The sequence below is a fragment of the Heptranchias perlo genome, chromosome 14 (genome assembly GCF_035084215.1).
Source record: "Heptranchias perlo isolate sHepPer1 chromosome 14, sHepPer1.hap1, whole genome shotgun sequence".
In the NCBI taxonomy this organism is placed as follows: domain Eukaryota; kingdom Metazoa; phylum Chordata; class Chondrichthyes; order Hexanchiformes; family Hexanchidae; genus Heptranchias; species Heptranchias perlo.
In genome coordinates this window covers 42,412,570-42,430,331 of record NC_090338.1, presented here as the reverse complement: position 1 = coordinate 42,430,331, position 17,762 = coordinate 42,412,570, and the positions used below count along the sequence as shown (strand labels likewise).

Sequence of the window (17,762 nt, the reverse complement as noted above, 5' to 3'; positions counted from 1 at the left end):
CTGAGAGTTTTGTTTCAGGAGGTGGTCAGCTTGCAGCTGCAAAGAGTTCAGGTGGAGAGGGAGCGGGTGACCACCAGACAGACTAGGAGGAACAGGCAGGTAGTGCAGGAAGCCCCAGGGAGTGTGACACGCACAAACCATATTCAGTGTTGAATACCAGTGAGGGTGTTGACACCTTGGGGGAGTGCAGTCAGGAGCAAATCCACAGCACTGTGGGAGCCTCTGCTGCACAGGGGGGCACAAGAAAGTGTAGAAATGCAGATGCCATAGGGGATTCAATTGTCAGGGGGATAGAAAGGCGTTTCTACAACCATAGACTTGAGTCCTGAATGGTGTGTTGCCTCCCTGGTGCCAGGGTTAAGGAAATTACTGAATGGATGCAGGACATTCTACGAGGGGAAGGGGGACAGCCAGAGGTTGTGGTCCATTTTAGAACCAATGACATAGGTAGGCTTAGGGTTGAGGTCCTTCAGAGTTTCAGGAGCTTGGAAAAAGATTAAAGAACAGGACCTCAAAGGTGGTAATCATTGGATTACTCCCAGTGCCACATGCTAGTGAGTACAGAAACAGGAAGTAGTGCCAATGAATGCGTGGCTGGAGAAGTGGTGCCAGAGGGAGGGCTTCAGATTCCTGAGGCATTGGGACATGTTCAAGGGCAGGAGGGACCTGTACGAGCCAAACAGGCTGGGACCAATGTCCTCGCAGGGTGGTTAACTAGTGCCTGTGGGGGAAGGTTTAAACTAATTTGGCAGAGAGGAGAGACAAGGTGCATAGAAAACTAACAGGGACAAATAGCAACAGAATAAAGAATAGTGTAGAAAGAGCAGGAATTAGATGGAGCTAAAAAGCAAAGCAGGCTAGCATGGTGTTGGACTCCATATCTGTTAATGCGAGGAGTGTAACATACAAGGTTGATGAGCTGCAGGCATGTGTTGCCACATTGGGTTAAGATATAATGGCTATAATGGAGACCTGGTTTAAATATGGCTGGGAATAGGAACTAAACATGCCTGGCTACAACGTATTCAGGAAGGATAGGGAAGGAAGAAAGAAAGGAGGGGGGGAGCTGGCATTATCGATCAAGGATAATATTACAGTTCTACAGAGGGACGATATACTAAAGGGTTCAAAGACTGATTCTATTTGGATAAAGTTAAGGAACAGAAAAAGAGCTGTTACATTGCTGGGCTTTTAGTACAAACCCCAAAATAGTGAGAGGGAGATAGAGGAGCAAATCTGTAGGCAAGTTTCAGAGCAACATAAAAATAATAGAGTAGTAATAGTAGGGGACCTCAATTATTCTAAAAAAGACTGGGAAAAGGACAGTGTAAAGGACAAGAAGGGTGAAGAATTCCTAAAATGTGTACAGGAGAACTTTCTTAATCAGTAGGTTTCTAGCCCAACGAGGAAGGAATCAGTGCTGGATCTAGTTCTGGGAATGAAATGGCAAGTGGAGTGTGTTTCAGTGGGAGAGCATCCGGCTAATTGTGATCATAATATAATTAGGTTTCGGAAAGGGATAAAGAAAAATCAATGGTGAAAATATCCAACTGGAAGAGAGCTAATTTCAGTGATTTGAGCAGGGTTCTGGCACAGGTGGACTCGAAATAAAGACTGGCCAAGAAAACGGTAAATGAGTAATGGCAAGCCTTCAAGGCGGAGATAGTTCGGGTACAAACCAATCATATTCCCATAAGGAGGAAAGATAGGGCATACAAAGCTCGGGCTCCCTGGATGACAAAGGAAATAGAGGTTGATATTAAACAGAAAAAGGTTTATGACAAATGTCCGGTACAGAATACAGTTGAAAACCAGGCAGAACATAGAGAGTGCAGGGGGAAATTGAAAAAGGATATAAGAAGGACAAAGACAGAATATAAGAAAAGATTAGCAGGAAATATAAAAAGGAACCCAAAAATCTTTTGTAAACATATAAAAAGTAAAATGATAGTTTAAGGAATGATGGGGCAGATTAGGGACAAAGAAAGAAATCTTCTTGTGGAGGCAGAGGGCACAACTGAGGTACTGAATGAATACTTTGCATCTGTCTTCACAAAAGAAGAGGATGAAGTTAATGTCGCAGTAGAGGAGAAGGGACTAGAGATATTGGATAGGATAAAAATAGATAGATAGGCGCTAAATAGGTTGGCATCACTCAAAGTTAACAAGTCACCCGGTGCAGATGGGATGCATCCTAGGTTGCTGAGGGAAGCAAGGGTGGAAATAGCAGAAGCTCTGACCACAATCTTTCAATCCTCCCTGAATATGGGAGTGGTGCCAGAGGACTGGAGGATTGCAAATGTTACACCTGTATTCAAAAAAGGGGAGAGGGATAAACTTGGTAACTACAGGCCAATCAGTCTAACCTCAGTGGTGGAAAAACCTCTAGAGACCATTGTCAAGGACAAAATGAATTCTATCTTGCAGAAGCATGAGTTTATAAGGGACAGCCAGCAACATAGTAAATAGTGAGGAGAATAGTAGCAGACTTCAGGAGGACAGACTGGTGAAATGGGCAGACACATGGCAGATGCAATTAAATGTGGATAAGTGTGAAGTGATTCACTTTGGGAGAAACAACATGGAGAGACAGTATAATCTAAATGCTACTATTTTGAGTGGGGTGCAACAACAGGGGAACCAGGGAGTGTTTCAGCTCATATAAAATGTGCATAGTAACACAAACACTCAGAAAGAAGTGAGTGGAATCCGAGAAATTAGCTATTACATAGAATTTACAGCACAGAAACAGGCCGTTCGGCCCAACAGATCTATGCCGGTGTTTATGTAACACACAAGCCTCTCTAGGGATGGTGGAATAAGTTCAGACTTCAGTTACTTCATTGTATCATAGTATCATAGTATGGTACAGCACAGGAGGAGGCTATTTGGCCCATTGTGCCTGTGCTGGTTCTTTGAAAGAGCTATCCAAACAATCCCACTCCCCTGCTCTTTCTCCATAGCCCTGTAATTTTTTTCCCTTCAAGTACTTATCCAATTCCCTTTTAAAAGTTACTTTTGAATCTGCTTCCGCCACCTTTTCAGGCAGTGCATTCCAGATCATTACAACTCGCTGCGTAAAAAAATGTTTTCTCATGTCGCCTCTGGTCCTTTGTTAATTACCTTAAATCTGTGTCCGCTGGTTACTTACCCTTCTGCCACTGGAAACAGTTTCTCCTTATTTACTCTATCTAAACCGTTCATGATTTTGAACACCTCTATCAAATACCCCCTTATCCTTCTCTGCTCTAAGGAGAACAACCCCAGCTTCTCCATTCTCTCCACATAACTGAAGTCCCTCATCCCTGGTACCATTCTAGTAAATCTCTTCTGCACCTCTCAAAGGCCTTGACATCCTTCCTAAATTATCCTTATTTAAACAAATCCAAATCATGTATTCATATTTAAGAGTAAGTAGAGCCCAAAAACAGTCTTTTAAATTCCCTAAAATCTGTACAGAGTTTGACTTTTATTTTAATATTTCATTTGCACTGTCACCCTGTTTCTGGTTGCAATTCCTCATAAATTTTGTTACTTTGGACCATACAGTGAGGAGTAATTCTCTTATCACAAGCATACATAGTGTCATCTGACAGAATGGGACAATATCTATGATTGCTTCAAGAAAACAGTTTTAACAGTTTTAATCTGTAATCCCTGGGCCTGTGTTTTGAGATTTTAGGATGGCATTCTATGTTGCCAGTGGTGTCTGTCCATTCTTTTTCCTCTCAGATGCAATAATGCTGCCACCTAGGAACTGGTTGTGCTTTAGGATGTGGATAAAATCAGTATGAATATGAAAATATGATTTAGGAGCATCTGACTTTGCATCATCTGAAAAGATTTTTCTTCAAAAAAACAAAAGCATTCAGGCATGTGTTTTATTTTAAAACTTTATGGAATGCAATAAAACTCGACAATGAACATTACATATGTCTTTTAATTGCATTGTAATGTGTTATTGATATTAATATTAAATCTTATTAGCACACAGTCATTATACATTGTTGATTTGTTTGTTCAGTAAATACAATGGAATAATGTGCAGTGCAAAACTAAGGAATACATGTTTACCAGAGTCTGAGGGCTTGGTTGATTCAAGCCACTCTAAGTAACTTTTTATCAGTGCAGCTTCATCCTTGTCCTTGTTTCACAGATCTTTACCATGGACACTTGCCATGTTTATAAAATAAAAAGCCACTTTCTACTATCAAGACCAATAACTTACATTTCTTTAATGCCTTTATCATAGAAATATGTCCCACAGCACTTCACAGAGGCGTAATAAAAAGATGGATGCTGAGACAAAGGAGATAGTAGGAGAGGTGACCAAAAGCTGGTCAAAAAAAGTGGACTTTAAGGAGTGTCTTAAATGAGAAGAAATTGTAGGGGGGGTGGTGGGGGAGAGTGGAGAGGGTTAGGGAGGGAACTCCAGAACTTGGGGGCTAGGTGACTGAAGGCATGGTTGCCAAAGGTGAGGCAAAGGGGGAGTGGGGTTCCATATGAGACCAGTATCAGAGGAACAGAGAAGTTGTGGACGGGGGCTGTCGGGCTGGAGGAGGTTAAAGAGATAGGGAGAAGTGAGACCATGGAGGAATTTAAACACAATGATAAAAATTTTAAAAATGAGGCATTGGGACACAGGGAGCCAATGTAGGTCAGCGACGACAGGGATGATGGGTGAGCGGAATGATGCGGGTTAAGGTAGGGGCAGAAGAGTTTGATGAACTGAAGTTTACGGAGGGTGGAAGATGGGAACGCCATCCAGCAGAGTATTAGAAAATTGTTTTAGGAGCTGCTCACTAAAATAGAGATCAGGTACAAACTTAAATTCAAATACTCCACAGAGTTGAGTCTGGAGGTGATAAAGGCATGGATGAGGGTTTGAACAACAGATGAACTGAAATTGAGGCAGATTCAGGTGATGTTGTTGGGGTGGAAGTAGGTGGTGTTTGTGACAGGGAGGATATGGGGATTAGAAGCTCAGCTCAGGGTCAAATAGGGTGCTGAGGTTGCTAACAGTCAGGTTCAGTCTGAGACAGTGTCCGGGGAGGGGGATGGAATTGGTGGCAAGGGTATGGATAGGCAGGGGTTTGCAGCAGGGACTGAAGGCAATGGCCTTGATGTTCGCAGTGTTTAACTGGAAAAAAAATTGCGGCTCATCTATGACTGGATGTTGGACAAGCAATCTAACAATAAATAGGCAGTGGGGGAGGGGCGATGGGGATTGAGAGGTAGAGGTGGGTGTTGTCAGCGTACATGTGGAAGCTGACCACATCTTAGCATATCATGTTGCCAAGGCAACGTGTAGATGAGGAAGAGAAGGGAGCCAAGGATAGATCCTTCAGGTCCTCTGGAGAAAACATTGTGGGGTGGGAAGAATTGCTGGAGATGCTCTGACTATGGCTGAACAGGTTAGGAGAGGCATTAGAGGAAGATGGTGTGATTGACCGTGTCAAAGGCTGCAGAGAGGTTGATAATAGATAATACACCATGGTCACAGTCACAGAGAATGTTGTACATGACTTTGGTTCATACTATTTTGGTGCTGTAGCAGGGGCAGAAATCTGACTCGAGATATTCAAATAAGGAGTTGTGGGAAAGATGGGTGGGAGGTGACAACATGTTCAAGGACTTTGGAGAGGAAAGGGGGATTGGAGATGGGATAATAATTTGCAAGGACAGAGGAGTCAAGGCTGTTTTTTTTTTAGGAATCCGTTGATGACAGAAATTTTGAGAAGGTGGGTGACAGTATCTGAGGAGATGGAATCTCAGCTGCTGAGGGGCCAGAAAGAGAAGCTGTGTGGTCAGCAGTTTAGTGGGAATGGAGTCAAGGGAGCAAAGATAAGTTAAATGGATGAGATGAGCTCAGAGAGGGCATGGGGGGAGATGGTAGAGAAGTTACATGTTCAGGGCTAGGGTAGGGAAGAGCCTGGGGGGAGGTTTGGCTTGATGGGCAAGGGGAAGAGAGGGAAGCAGCAGAGACAGCTGAATGGAGTGCATGAATCTTGGCAAAAAAGAAGCCCATGAGTTTCTTACACGTGCTGTTTGTGGCAAGGGGGGAAAGGTTAAAGGAAGACAGGTTAAAGGAAGACAGTTGGCATTGGAGACCAAGCCAGAAGCAGCAGAGAATCTTTGTTCTCTAGGATGATTCTGGAGTAGTGGATGGTTTTGGCAGAGGAGAGTAAGGTTTGATATTTTATGTCATCCAGTCAGATCTGGTAATGGATGGCTAAGTCAGTTGTGTGCCACATATGCTCATGTCTGCATCCCTTGGACTTGATGGAGTGAAGATGTGGGCATATCGGGGGAACAATTGAGACGGGAGCATGTAAAGGTTTTGCTGGGAACAAGGACATCAAAGGTGGGGGTGAGGGAGTAGTTGAGCAATTTGATGGCTACAAACATATTGTAGCTAATGTAGGGCCAAACGCTAGGCCTTTGGTAGTTTGAAAGGGCAGTTGTAAGCGAGTTGGGGGAGAGTTTTTTTCCAAGGGAAGATGCAGAAGGGAGTGGGGTTGGAAGGGGTAAAGGGATGTGGTTGGTGATGGATACAAAGAAGTGCTTGGAGATGATCTAGTCAATAATCGAGATCATGAGAATAGACAGGCCATGGTATTGAGCAAGGTTAAGGAGGTAGCTATGATTATGGGTAAGAGAGTTTAAATGGAGGGAGAGGTTTAGGGAGGATAGGTGGTCAGTGAATTCACAGGAGGCATGGTAAGGGGAGCTGAGATGGAGATTTAAATCACCGAGGATGAGGAGTCGCTCAGTACAGAGGCTGAGGGAAAATATCTCAGTCAGAAACTCGGGGTGGACCTGGGGGGAATATTTGACAATGAGGATTTCTACTTTGTACTGCTATCTCCATTTATCTGTTTATTTGGGGGATATTCTGGATCAGCATTTTGATAGCAATTGCTGCAGCTAATGGATTTCTCAGTCCATTGCTTCCTCTTTTATTGTGTTTTTTGCACTAAAATATAAAGTTCGCACTCCTTCAAACATGGCTATGTGGAGTTTGGTAAGCCACTTTGTAACAGTTACCACAAATGTGGATGAGTCGATCATTAGCAAAGATCATTAGGCATACTTCCAGTTGTTAAACTGTTTAATATGCATGATTCCATCTAATGTTCTACTTGATGGTTTGACTTACCATAAGTGGTAAATTTAGTTGTGTAAAAGCACAGGATTGTTTTCATTTAGGTATTGTTATTTTAATCAAGATCAAAGTTCCCATTAACAATGTGCAACACTTGTATGTAAGAGTATTGCTCTCTGATGTCATCAAATAAATGTCTTCTAAAATTTTCATGTAATGTACTGACTGATTTTTTTTTGTCAATTCTTGTAATTAAAGGAAATATTGGCTGTAGGAAATTGGCCATTAACATTGAACATTATCTTTGGTTTGAGGCATCATAACCAATTACAATCAAACTAAATAACTAACTGTGATTGGCTGAAAACATATTACATGAGAAAATATTGTTCTGTTGAACATTAATTTGATGCCACTGTGTAATATCTTCAGTGATTGTGGTCAGCAGAAAGGACTGTGCTGAAATCAAAAAGCATAAGCCACTTTCACCAAGTGAAAATGCTTCCCATTTTAAAACATATTTTGCTCAATAATATAATGAAAGAAAAATCACTTTTTTCATGTTACATTTTTTACTATGTAGTTGATAAACTATTGGCCTAATGGCCACTGAAATTATTTGTAGGTTGCGATTTTGTGGTCAACATTCAGCTTACTTTGAATGTGTATCTGTCTGTCTATCTCGCTCTCTCCAAGAGGCAGAGCATGCAAGGCAAATGGAACACTCGATTGGCTGAAATCTATATTGTCTCTGTGGAATTTCAACTATTATTATATGTTCCTTGCATTGTTGAAATGCATCATAATAGGCTGAACTAGAATTATTTTTATTCCTTTAAGGATGCAAGGCAGCTAGACTTTCAATTTATGGAGCCAAACAACTGTGGCACATCTTTAGCAGGACCTTGTGCTTTCAAAATCCCTTATCTGATCAGACAGAAGATTTGCAACAGTCTGGATATTCCAAGTTCAAGAGGAAGTGACTGGAGGATGCTGGCATATAAATTGAAATTGGACCGGTGAGTCTGAATAGATTGAAACAATCATATTAACATACAAGTAGTAATTTTGCAAGGCTATGCTCCTGGTGTGGAGCCTTGCGTGACCAGAGTGGGCAGTAGAATCAATTCTATACTGTTATAGCCCTACCTCTGATCCATGCTTCACATCAGGCGAGGTCTCTTGCAAGATTACCCTTACAATACAAATCAGACAGTGGAACAGGTTATCAGTGGCACAAAAGTCTAGATATTAGTTATATGTGGATATTATTAGTTTCCATTTTGTAGACCAATTAGAAAATCATCTATCAAGATATTTCTATCCATGCTTAATGCTAATTAAAATACAGTGTTAGATAGTACTATGGAACAATGTAATGTAGACTATCTTGAAGTAGAGAAAAATATGACGGACTATTGATAATATCAATTGCATCAGCAGGAGGTAAGCTTAAGAATAACCAATCTGCTTAAATTTGAGTTAACTCTAAATTATAAACCACGTATGCAAACTTTCCACACCTTTTGCAGTTGTAATGTAGCTTCAATCTAGCAGCAACGAGAAAGTACCATTACCCCATATTTTAAAAAATAATGGTCATAGCATTGGTGGTAAATGGCACCGGAGCTAGGAAAAGAGTATGCCAGTTTAAAAAGGAGCAGGTCTGCAGTTGAAGTGACTCAAATTTCAATTTTTGCCCCATAATTTCACCTTTCATAGGAACGTAGGAATATAGGAACAGGAGTAGGCCATTCAGCCCCTCGAGCCTGCTCCGCCATTTGATAAGATCATGGCTGATCTGTGATCTAACTCCATATACCTGCCTTTGGCCCATATCCCTTAATAACTCTGGTTGCCAAAAAGCTATCTATCTCAGATTTAAATTTAGCAATTGAGCTAGCATCAATTGCCGTTTGCGGAAGAGATTTCCAAACTTCTACAACCCTTTGTGTGTAGAAATGTTTTCTAATCTCACTCCTGAAAGGTCTGGCTCTAATTTTTAGACTGTGCCCCCTACTCCTAGAATCCCCAACCAGCGGAAATAGTTTCTCTCTATCCACCCTATCTGTTCCCCTTAATATCTTATAAACTTCGATCAGATCACCCCTTAACCTTCTAAACTCTAGAGAATACAACCCCAACTTGTGTAACCTCTCCTCGTAACTTAACCCTTGAAGTCCAGGTATCATTCTAGTAAACCTACGCTGCACTCCCTCCAAGGCCAATATGTCCTTCTGAAGGTGCGGTGCCCAGAACTGCTTACAGTACTCCAGGTGCAGTCTAACCAGGGTTTTGTATAGCTGCAGCAGAACTTCTGCCCCCTCGTACTCTAGTCCTTTAGATATATAGGCCAGCATTCCATTAGCCTTCTTGATTATTTTCTGCACCTGTTCATGACACTTCAATGATCTATGTACCTGAACCCCTAAGTCCCTTTGGACATCCACAGTTTTTAACTTTTTACCATTTAGAAAGTACCCTGGTCTATCCTTTTTTGATCCAAAGTGGATGACCTCACATTTGTCGACATTGAATTCCATTTGCCACAGTTTTGCCCATTCACCTAATCTATCAATATCCCTTTGTAATTTTATGTTTTCATCTACACTGCTTACAATGTCACCAATCTTTGTGTCATCAGCAAACTTAGAGATGAGACTTTCTATGCCTTCATCTAAGTCGTTAATAAATATTGTGAATAATTGAGGCCCCAAGACAGATCCCTGCGGGATTCTACTAGTCACATTCTGCCAATGTGAGTACCTACCCATTATCCCTACTCCCTGTCGCCTTTCGCTCAGCCAACTTCCTAACCAAGTCTGTACTTTTCTCTCGATTCCATGGGCTTAGCTAACAGCCTCTTATGTGGGACTTTATCAAATGCCTTCTGGAAGTCCATATAAATAACATCAATTGACATTCCCCTGTCCACTACTTTAGTCACCTCTTCAAAAAATTCAATCAGGTTTGTCAGGCACGACCTACCTTTCACAAATCCATGCTGGCTCTCTCTGGAACAAACCCAATTATTTTAATTTGAGTTCACGGGAGTTATTTTCTGCTTATTTCATCCTCCTTGCTTCAGTTTTTTTTACAGAAACACATTTCTATTTTAGCTTCTTTTTCTGGTTCATGTGTGCTGATAACCTGGTGGTTAAAAAAAAATTAAGTGCTGTGAACATCAAGCACCTAAGCTGAAAATTATTTGTGTCATGTGCTGCTTCTTGGAATTGAAAAATCATCAGTCTTACTTATTTGGCTGTAATTCCTGTATCTGCATTGAGAAAAAATGAGGACATCTTAAAGCTGAGTGACTGGGAGGACTAAGATGGATCAAGATATACTGTACTACATTAATGTTTCTGATACTCTGCCCTAAAGCAAAGAAATGAGATTGAGCAGAAGGATGGTCTCAGGTGTATTTATTCACTCCTGATTATTCACTCATTGTTAGCAAATATAATTACTACAGATTTCATTTTTGCTTTAAAACATTGTACCAAAGTCATTAAGTATAGCCACTGACAATGCACAGTAGCGAATCTCATTATCCAGATTTTATTTTTGATACCATAACATTAATTCTATAAACTATTCCTGTTGCAGCTCTTGCTCTTCCATGTATCATGTGTATATTTAGGAGTTGTGTATGTCTTATTAATGAAATAGTTAGATTTGCCCACAGAACATATAATTGGAAACCAGGAGTCAAAGAATGCGCTTTTAGAAAACTGAAGAAAACAACTCTGAGAAAGTAACCTTGACAACAATAACAACAATTTACATTTATATAGCGCCTTTTACATAGTAAAACATCCCAAGGCGCTTCACAGGAGTGTTATCAAACAAAATTTGACAACGAGCTGCATGAGGAGATATTAGGACAGGTGACCAAAAGCTTGGTCAAAAAGAGGTGGATTTTAAGGAGCATCTTAAAGTAGGAGAGGTAGAAAGTAAGAGAGGCAGAGAGGTTTAGAGAGGGAATTCCAGAGCTTAGGGCCTAGACAGCTGAGGGCATGGCTGCCAATTGCGGAGCAATTAAAATCAGGGATGCGCAAGAGGCAAGAATTGGAGCAGCGCAGAGGTCTCGGAGGGTTGTAGGGCTGGAGGAGATTACAGAGATAGGGAGGGGTGTGCCATGGAGGGATTTAAAAACAAGGATGAGAATTTTACAATCAAGGCATTCTCATACTGGGATCAATGTAGCTCAGAGAGCACAGGGACTTGGTGCGAGTTAGGATATGGGCAGTTTTGGATGAACTTAAGTTTATGGAGGGAGGCGCATGGGAGATTGGCCAGGTGAACATTGAAATAGCCCAGTCTGGAAGTAACTAAGGCATGGATGAGGGTTTCAGCAGCAGATGAGCTGAGGCAGGGGTGGAGACAGGTGAAGTTACAGAGGTGGAAGTAGATGGTCTTGGGGCTGGAGCGGATATGTGGTTGGAAGCTCATCTCAGGGTCAAATAGGATGCCATGGTTGCGAACGGTCTGGTTCAGCCTCAGACAGTGGCCAGGGAAAGGGATGGAGTTGGTGGCTAGGGAACGGAGTTTGTGGCGGGGACCGAAGATATTGGCTTTGGTCTTCCCAATATTTAGTTGGAGGAAATTTTTTTTTGCTCATCCAGCACTGGATGTCGGACAAGCAGTGTAACAAATCAGAGACAATGGGGGGGGGGGGGGTCAAGGGGGGTGGTAGTGAGGTACAGCTGGGTGTTGTCAGCGTATGTGTGGAACCTGACACTGCATTTTGGATGATGTCACCGAGGGGCAGCATGTGGATGATAAATAGGAGGGGGCCAAGGATAGATCCTTGGGGGAATCCAGAGGTAACAATGCGGGAGCGGGAAGATAAGCCATTGCAGGTGATTCTCTGACTACGACTGGATGGATAATAATGGAACCAGGCAAGCACAGTCCCACCCACCTGGACGGCGGAGGAGAGGCGTTGGAGGAGGATGGTTTGGTCAACCTTGTCAAAGGCTACAGACAGGTCGAGAAGGATGAGGAGGGATAGTTTACCATCGTCACAGTCACATAGGATATCATTTGTGACTTTGATAAAGGCTATTTCAGTACTGTGGAGGGGCAGAAACCTGATTGGAGGGATTCAAACATGGAGTTATGGGAAAACTGAGCACGGATTTGGAGACGACAACATGTTGAAGGACTTTTGAGAGGAAAGGAAGGTTGGAGATGGTAGTTTACAAAGACAGAGGCAGATTTGAAGGGGAGGGGGACAGCACCTGAGGAGACCGAACTATTAACAATATCAGCTAACATGGGGCCCAGGAAGGGAAGTTGGGTTGTCAGCAGTTTGCAAGGAATAGGGTTGAAGGAGCAGGAGGTGGGCCTCATGGTCAGGATGAGCTCAGAGAGGGCATGAGTGGAGATAGGAGAGAAACTAGAGAAAGATGTAAGTTCAGGGTTAGGGCAGGGGGGAACTGTAGGGGAAGTTTGGCTTGGCGGACTAGGGGAAGGGGGAGAAGCTGCAGAGGCAGCTGAACGGATGGTCTCAATCTTAGTGACAAAAAAGTCCATGTGCTCCTCGCACTTGTTGGAGGTGAGGGTGGAGGAGGCAGGGGAGAGGGGTTTTAGAAGATGGTTTGTAGTGAAGAGAAGCCAGGGGTTATCATTGCATTCCAGGATGATCCTGGAATAGTGATCAGTTTTGGCAGAGGATAGCTGGCTGTACCAGCAGGAATGACCAGGGTGAGAGAGAGTAATAGTTTTAATGGGGACAAGGGCATTAAAGGTGGAGGTGAGGGTGTGATTGATCGGATTGGTAGCTGCAGAAATGTCGTGGTGAATGGAGTGCCAAAGGCTAGGCAGTTAGGAATTTGAAAGTGCCGTAGTAAGTGGCTTGGAGGAGAGTTTTTTTCCAGGGCCGAACACAGAAGAAAGTGGGGTTGTGAGAGGGAAGGGGGCTGTGGACGGAGAGGGATACAAGGAAGTGATCAGAGATGGCCTTATCCGCGATTGACACGATGGAAGTAGAGAGGCCACAGCAAGGGGGATGGTGTCATCACCCTTCAGCCAGGTTTTTGTCAAGGCCATGATGTCGATGCAATCACCCACAATTAACTCATGGATGGCAAGGGTCTTGTTCACAAGTGAACAAACATTCTGGAGGGTGATGCGGAGAGGGGCAGTGATAGCTGATCCGCTGGCATAGTCCACAAGGTCATTGCTGGGAGGGGTGAGTGGGATGGGAAGGAAATTGGCCAGATTAGCCAAATTACATAGGCGTGGTTACATAGCAAGATTGGGATAGATATGTCCTGGTAATAAACAGGGAATGGAGAGGAGACAATAGGAGGGAGTCCAAAGTTAAAGTCAGAGATCCCATGGTGGTATAAAGTTGACGTTGATGGGTTGGAGTCAGCTTGGAGTATCGACGAACTGATGTCCTGGTTCAGAGACAGGTGTGGCGAGTGAGTGAATCCAGAAGCTATTTGAAGGTTAGAGTATCAGAGGACGCACTGCTGGAGGTATTTCTGTGGGAACGAAGAGCCAGGAAGTGTGCAGAATCGATCGTGGGGCAAAAAAAAGGTGGCAAAGTTGGAATAAGATCCAGAAGTGGCGGAGAAATGGATGATGGCCCAGCACCAGCAGAGTGAATTTCTGACCAGGAACCACTTTGTAGCAAAATAAAACTGAAAAACCTGTAGGACCAGTAGCACAGTCATAAGATTAGCAGGCAACAGCAGCGGTGGGGGTTGGACTAAGGCTATAGACAAAGTTACCTTAAAACGTAAGCAGCTAAATAGCAGATCAGAGTCACAGCAGCTGAGACTTACAGGATAGTCCAGTGGAGTAACGTAGTCCAAAGAAGTCCAGGAATTTGGAAGCCAAATTTGAGCAAAGATCAGTGCTCACTGATGAAAACAAAGAGCAGTCCTGCAGGTACTTCAACTGTGAAGATTATAAGCATAATAAACTGTTTATACCATTTATATGGTCTTTCACTCAATAGAATTTATATTTAAAAAACCTCTCACCAATCATATTGAATGTAGTTTCATGTATTTGTAGATTCCGACCACATGTTCGCTTCATCACTAAGACCACCTACTTCCACCTCCGTAACATCGCGCATCTCCGCCCCTGCCTCAGCTCATCTGCTGCTGAAACCCTCATCCATGCCTTTGTTACCTCTAGTCTTGACTATTCCAATGCTCTCGTGGCCAGCCTCCCATCTTCCACCCTCTATAAACTTGAGCTCATCCAAAACTCTGCTGCCCGTATCCTAACTCGCACTAAGTCCCATTCACCCATCAATCTTGTGCTCGCTGACCTCCCAGTCCGGGAACACCTCAATTTTAAAATTCTTATCCTTGTTTTCAAATCCCTCCATGGTCTTGCCCCTCCCTATCTCTGTCACCTCCTCTAGCCCGACAACCCTCCAAAATCTCTGCGCTCCTCTAATTTTTGCCTCATGCGTATCCCCGATTTTAATCGTTCCACCATTGGCGGCCATGGCTTCAGCTATCTAGGCCCTAAGCTCTGAAATTCTCTCCCTACACCTCTCATCCTCTCTACCTCTTTCTCCTCCTTTAAGACGCTCCTTAAAACCTACCTCTTTGACCAAGCTTTTGATCACCTGCCCTAATATGTCCTTATGTGGTTCGGTGTTAAATTTTGTTTGATAATCGCTCCTGTGAAGTGCTTTGGGATGTTTTACTACGTTAAAGGCGCTATATAAATGCAAGTTGTTGCTGTTGCAGTTTCAGCCACTTCCCTGACCCAAGATGCTGTTTGGCCATTATATTCAAAGTCCCTTAAGCAGATGCTAGATTAGGATAATTGGGCTGTTAAAAATAACTTTTTTGGTGTATCGGAAACTGTTAGGAAATCCATGCAAGTGCTTCCTTCTGATATTGAAATATCACATATTTTTGCTTCCTAATGACTTCTCATGCAAATCCTATGTACAGCTAGTTTTATTCAGATATATCTGGATTTTTGCAGCTTTGCAAGAAACAAGGTTGACTTGCACAAGCAATGCTTTTGGCCTGGATCTTGCTAAATATAATTAATTTACAATTTATTTTGAAATAATATCCATCAGTATGTGTTATTTTAGTAACTTCAGCTAATATGTTTATAGGACTGTCATTTATTTTCAGTTTGTGTGTCATGGTTAAAATATTGGAACTAAAGAGATCACTTACCTAAATCAAAGGTTAAATTTTGAGTTATGAATAATGGCACTATAGTGAGGATCAGTTGTCAAATGTTTCTTAAGTAAAATCATTCTTTAGGCATCTGTTTATAACTTTGTAATTCTGTGATCCAGAATCAATTGCGCACGAATCTAAGAATTTCTTATACAGGCTTACCAGAATTGTGCAGTGTTTGCACCAACTATCAGAACCTAAAGGATTGTGACTTGAGATATAAGAATTAGTGAAGTATCTACAATTAAGGTACCTTTTACCTCATTCAGATACTCACCATGTGCCTCTCGGAGACTTAAGAGGGAAAATAAATGACCCGCTCCCAAGTTTTATAAATGTCTTCTCAGCTTTTTAGCTAGGAAGTGCGCCAGAGCGAACCAGTGAAAAGGTGTGGGAATAAGTGGAAAATCAAACAGCATCTGTGAGGGTACTTTATTCAGAAATGTTATGGGGAAAATCTATATGATTTTTTCCTGTTGGGCTGTAAAATGCTAACGACATGAAAGAGAATCTACATTCAGATCGTTCCAAAGGTACATAATGCATTTTTCTGAATTAAAGGCACTTGAACTTATAAACGAAACAGCTCTGAAGCTTTTTCTCTTTTTGTATTTTAACAGGTATCTCAATTATTTTGCATCTAAAGCTAGTCCTACCTCTGTGATTCTGGATTTATGGGAAGCTCAGCACTTTCATCATGGCAACCTGAATCATCTCGCTATGATCATGGCAGAAATGGGAAAGCAAGAGCCAATGATTTTTCTTGTATCAGAGGCAGAATGCTGAGGTAGTTTGAATATGTTATTGACAGGTTGTGAACATTCATTTTAAGAGAAAACTTATTCAGAATCAACTGTTGCAATCAAGTGTTGCTTAGGCGGTAATTTTCTTCATCCTAACCAAGATTAATATCTTTTCAGTGGATTAAAGCTTCTATGTAGATTTGCTACTTTTGTGAACAAACATTCATGCCTGAAGTTGATTTTGTATTGTTAACTATGATCACTAATTCAAAAAAGGGCTTCAATAGAGTTACAATTTACCCCCCAATGGCTCATTTGATAAATATGATGTGGCACAAAGCAAGGAGACAAAGGAGGCCCTAGAGTCAATCTTTTCTTTATTGTTAAATTAACCAAATTCAGCAGGATGGCAGAGGGGCATTGCATTGACCTCAGCATTCCTAGGCTAGGGAATGGAAACATTAGCCAGAGTTCCTGCTCTTGATGGTTTACTAATGATATTTGCTATAAGTGTGTATGTGTGGAGGCCAGATAAAAACAGGATTGAGCTAAACTAAGATAATCCCCATAGTTAAATGGTCCACTGGCATTCATATGTGAAAATGGGTATTTTGGTGAGATGGTGGACGACTGCAACCCAAGCATGAGTCACTAGTTTCAGGAGAAGAGGTAAGAGGGAAAAATTAGTGGAGGGTCATTTTCAACCTCGTCACCTGGATGATAAACTGTGGAACGGATCGGCTGTCCATTGATGAACCCACCCGATTTTTGAAAACCAGGCAGGTTCTGTATAGGGCAGGCGATTCACTCAGTCAGGTTACAGTCCAGATGGTGAAGTTAAAAATTATTTCCAAGGTGTTTGCTGATTCTATTTAGTTCAAAAAGGTCAGCATACCAAATTTATAACAAATTTATTTAAAAGAGATGTGCCATTGTACTTCTAATTGTCCGATTTTGTTTTGTCGAACATCTCAGCAAATATTTATATGGCGTATCACATCATCCCAGATTTTCCTGAAAACTTGTGCCAAAAAAAGTGCAAGTATGCCGTAATGTTGATTTTCAGTGGAAGAGATCAAAGAAATTTGGGCATTAGTGAATTACACTCCTTTTTAGGGTAGGCCAGAATTTTTTCGATCTTTTACGCCGATTTTGCAAAACCTCCACTGAAACCCTCTGCCGTTCATTAACACAGCTCCACTTCTATGCAAAACCACAGCTCTCATGAATATCCTGAATTTACACCAGTTATGAATGGGTTGTAAATTTACACCTACAAGTTTAGATGCAGCCAAACCCAAAGTCATATTTCTGATGTTTTAAGGCAATTTTTAAAGTAATTTTATCGTATTTCTCCTCACTGAGATCAACAATATAGTTTCTGTATCTTTGAATGCATCTTTAGGGATCAGAATGATTTGCATTAAAAATTTAAAAAACTTCTATGATTTTATTTTCTTAAACAATTTCTAATCTGCGTAAATTATGGTTTGATGGCTTCAAACTTTAATTTTCATGCATAAAAAGGGACTTAAAGAAGGAATATGGCTTATGTTCGGTGCTTTCTTTGTGCCCCAATTATTTATGCTGATTTCTATAACTTTGACACCATTTTTGATGTTCTGACATATGCTCGTCATATTCTCAGGAAATTTCAGTGTAACTTGACGATGGGAAGATTGGCGCAAATTTCGGCTCACACCATTTCAGGAAATTCTGGGCCATTTACATGGA

The 17,762-nt window shown here is 41.8% G+C and overlaps 1 protein-coding gene across 1 annotated transcript in view; it reads left to right on the top strand.

Moving 5' to 3' along the window:
• unc5a (unc-5 netrin receptor A) overlaps window positions 1-16,071 on the top strand; it is a gene marked incomplete at its 5' end in the record, with an annotated part of 199,186 nt that extends 183,115 nt beyond the window's left edge. Inside the window, 2 exons of the mRNA XM_067995836.1 lie at window positions 7,946-8,124; window positions 15,906-16,071. Coding sequence (XP_067851937.1) covers window positions 7,946-8,124; window positions 15,906-16,071 — 345 coding nt within the window. The remainder of the gene's footprint in view (window positions 1-7,945; window positions 8,125-15,905) is intronic.
• Window positions 16,072-17,762: the final 1,691 nt, after the last annotated feature.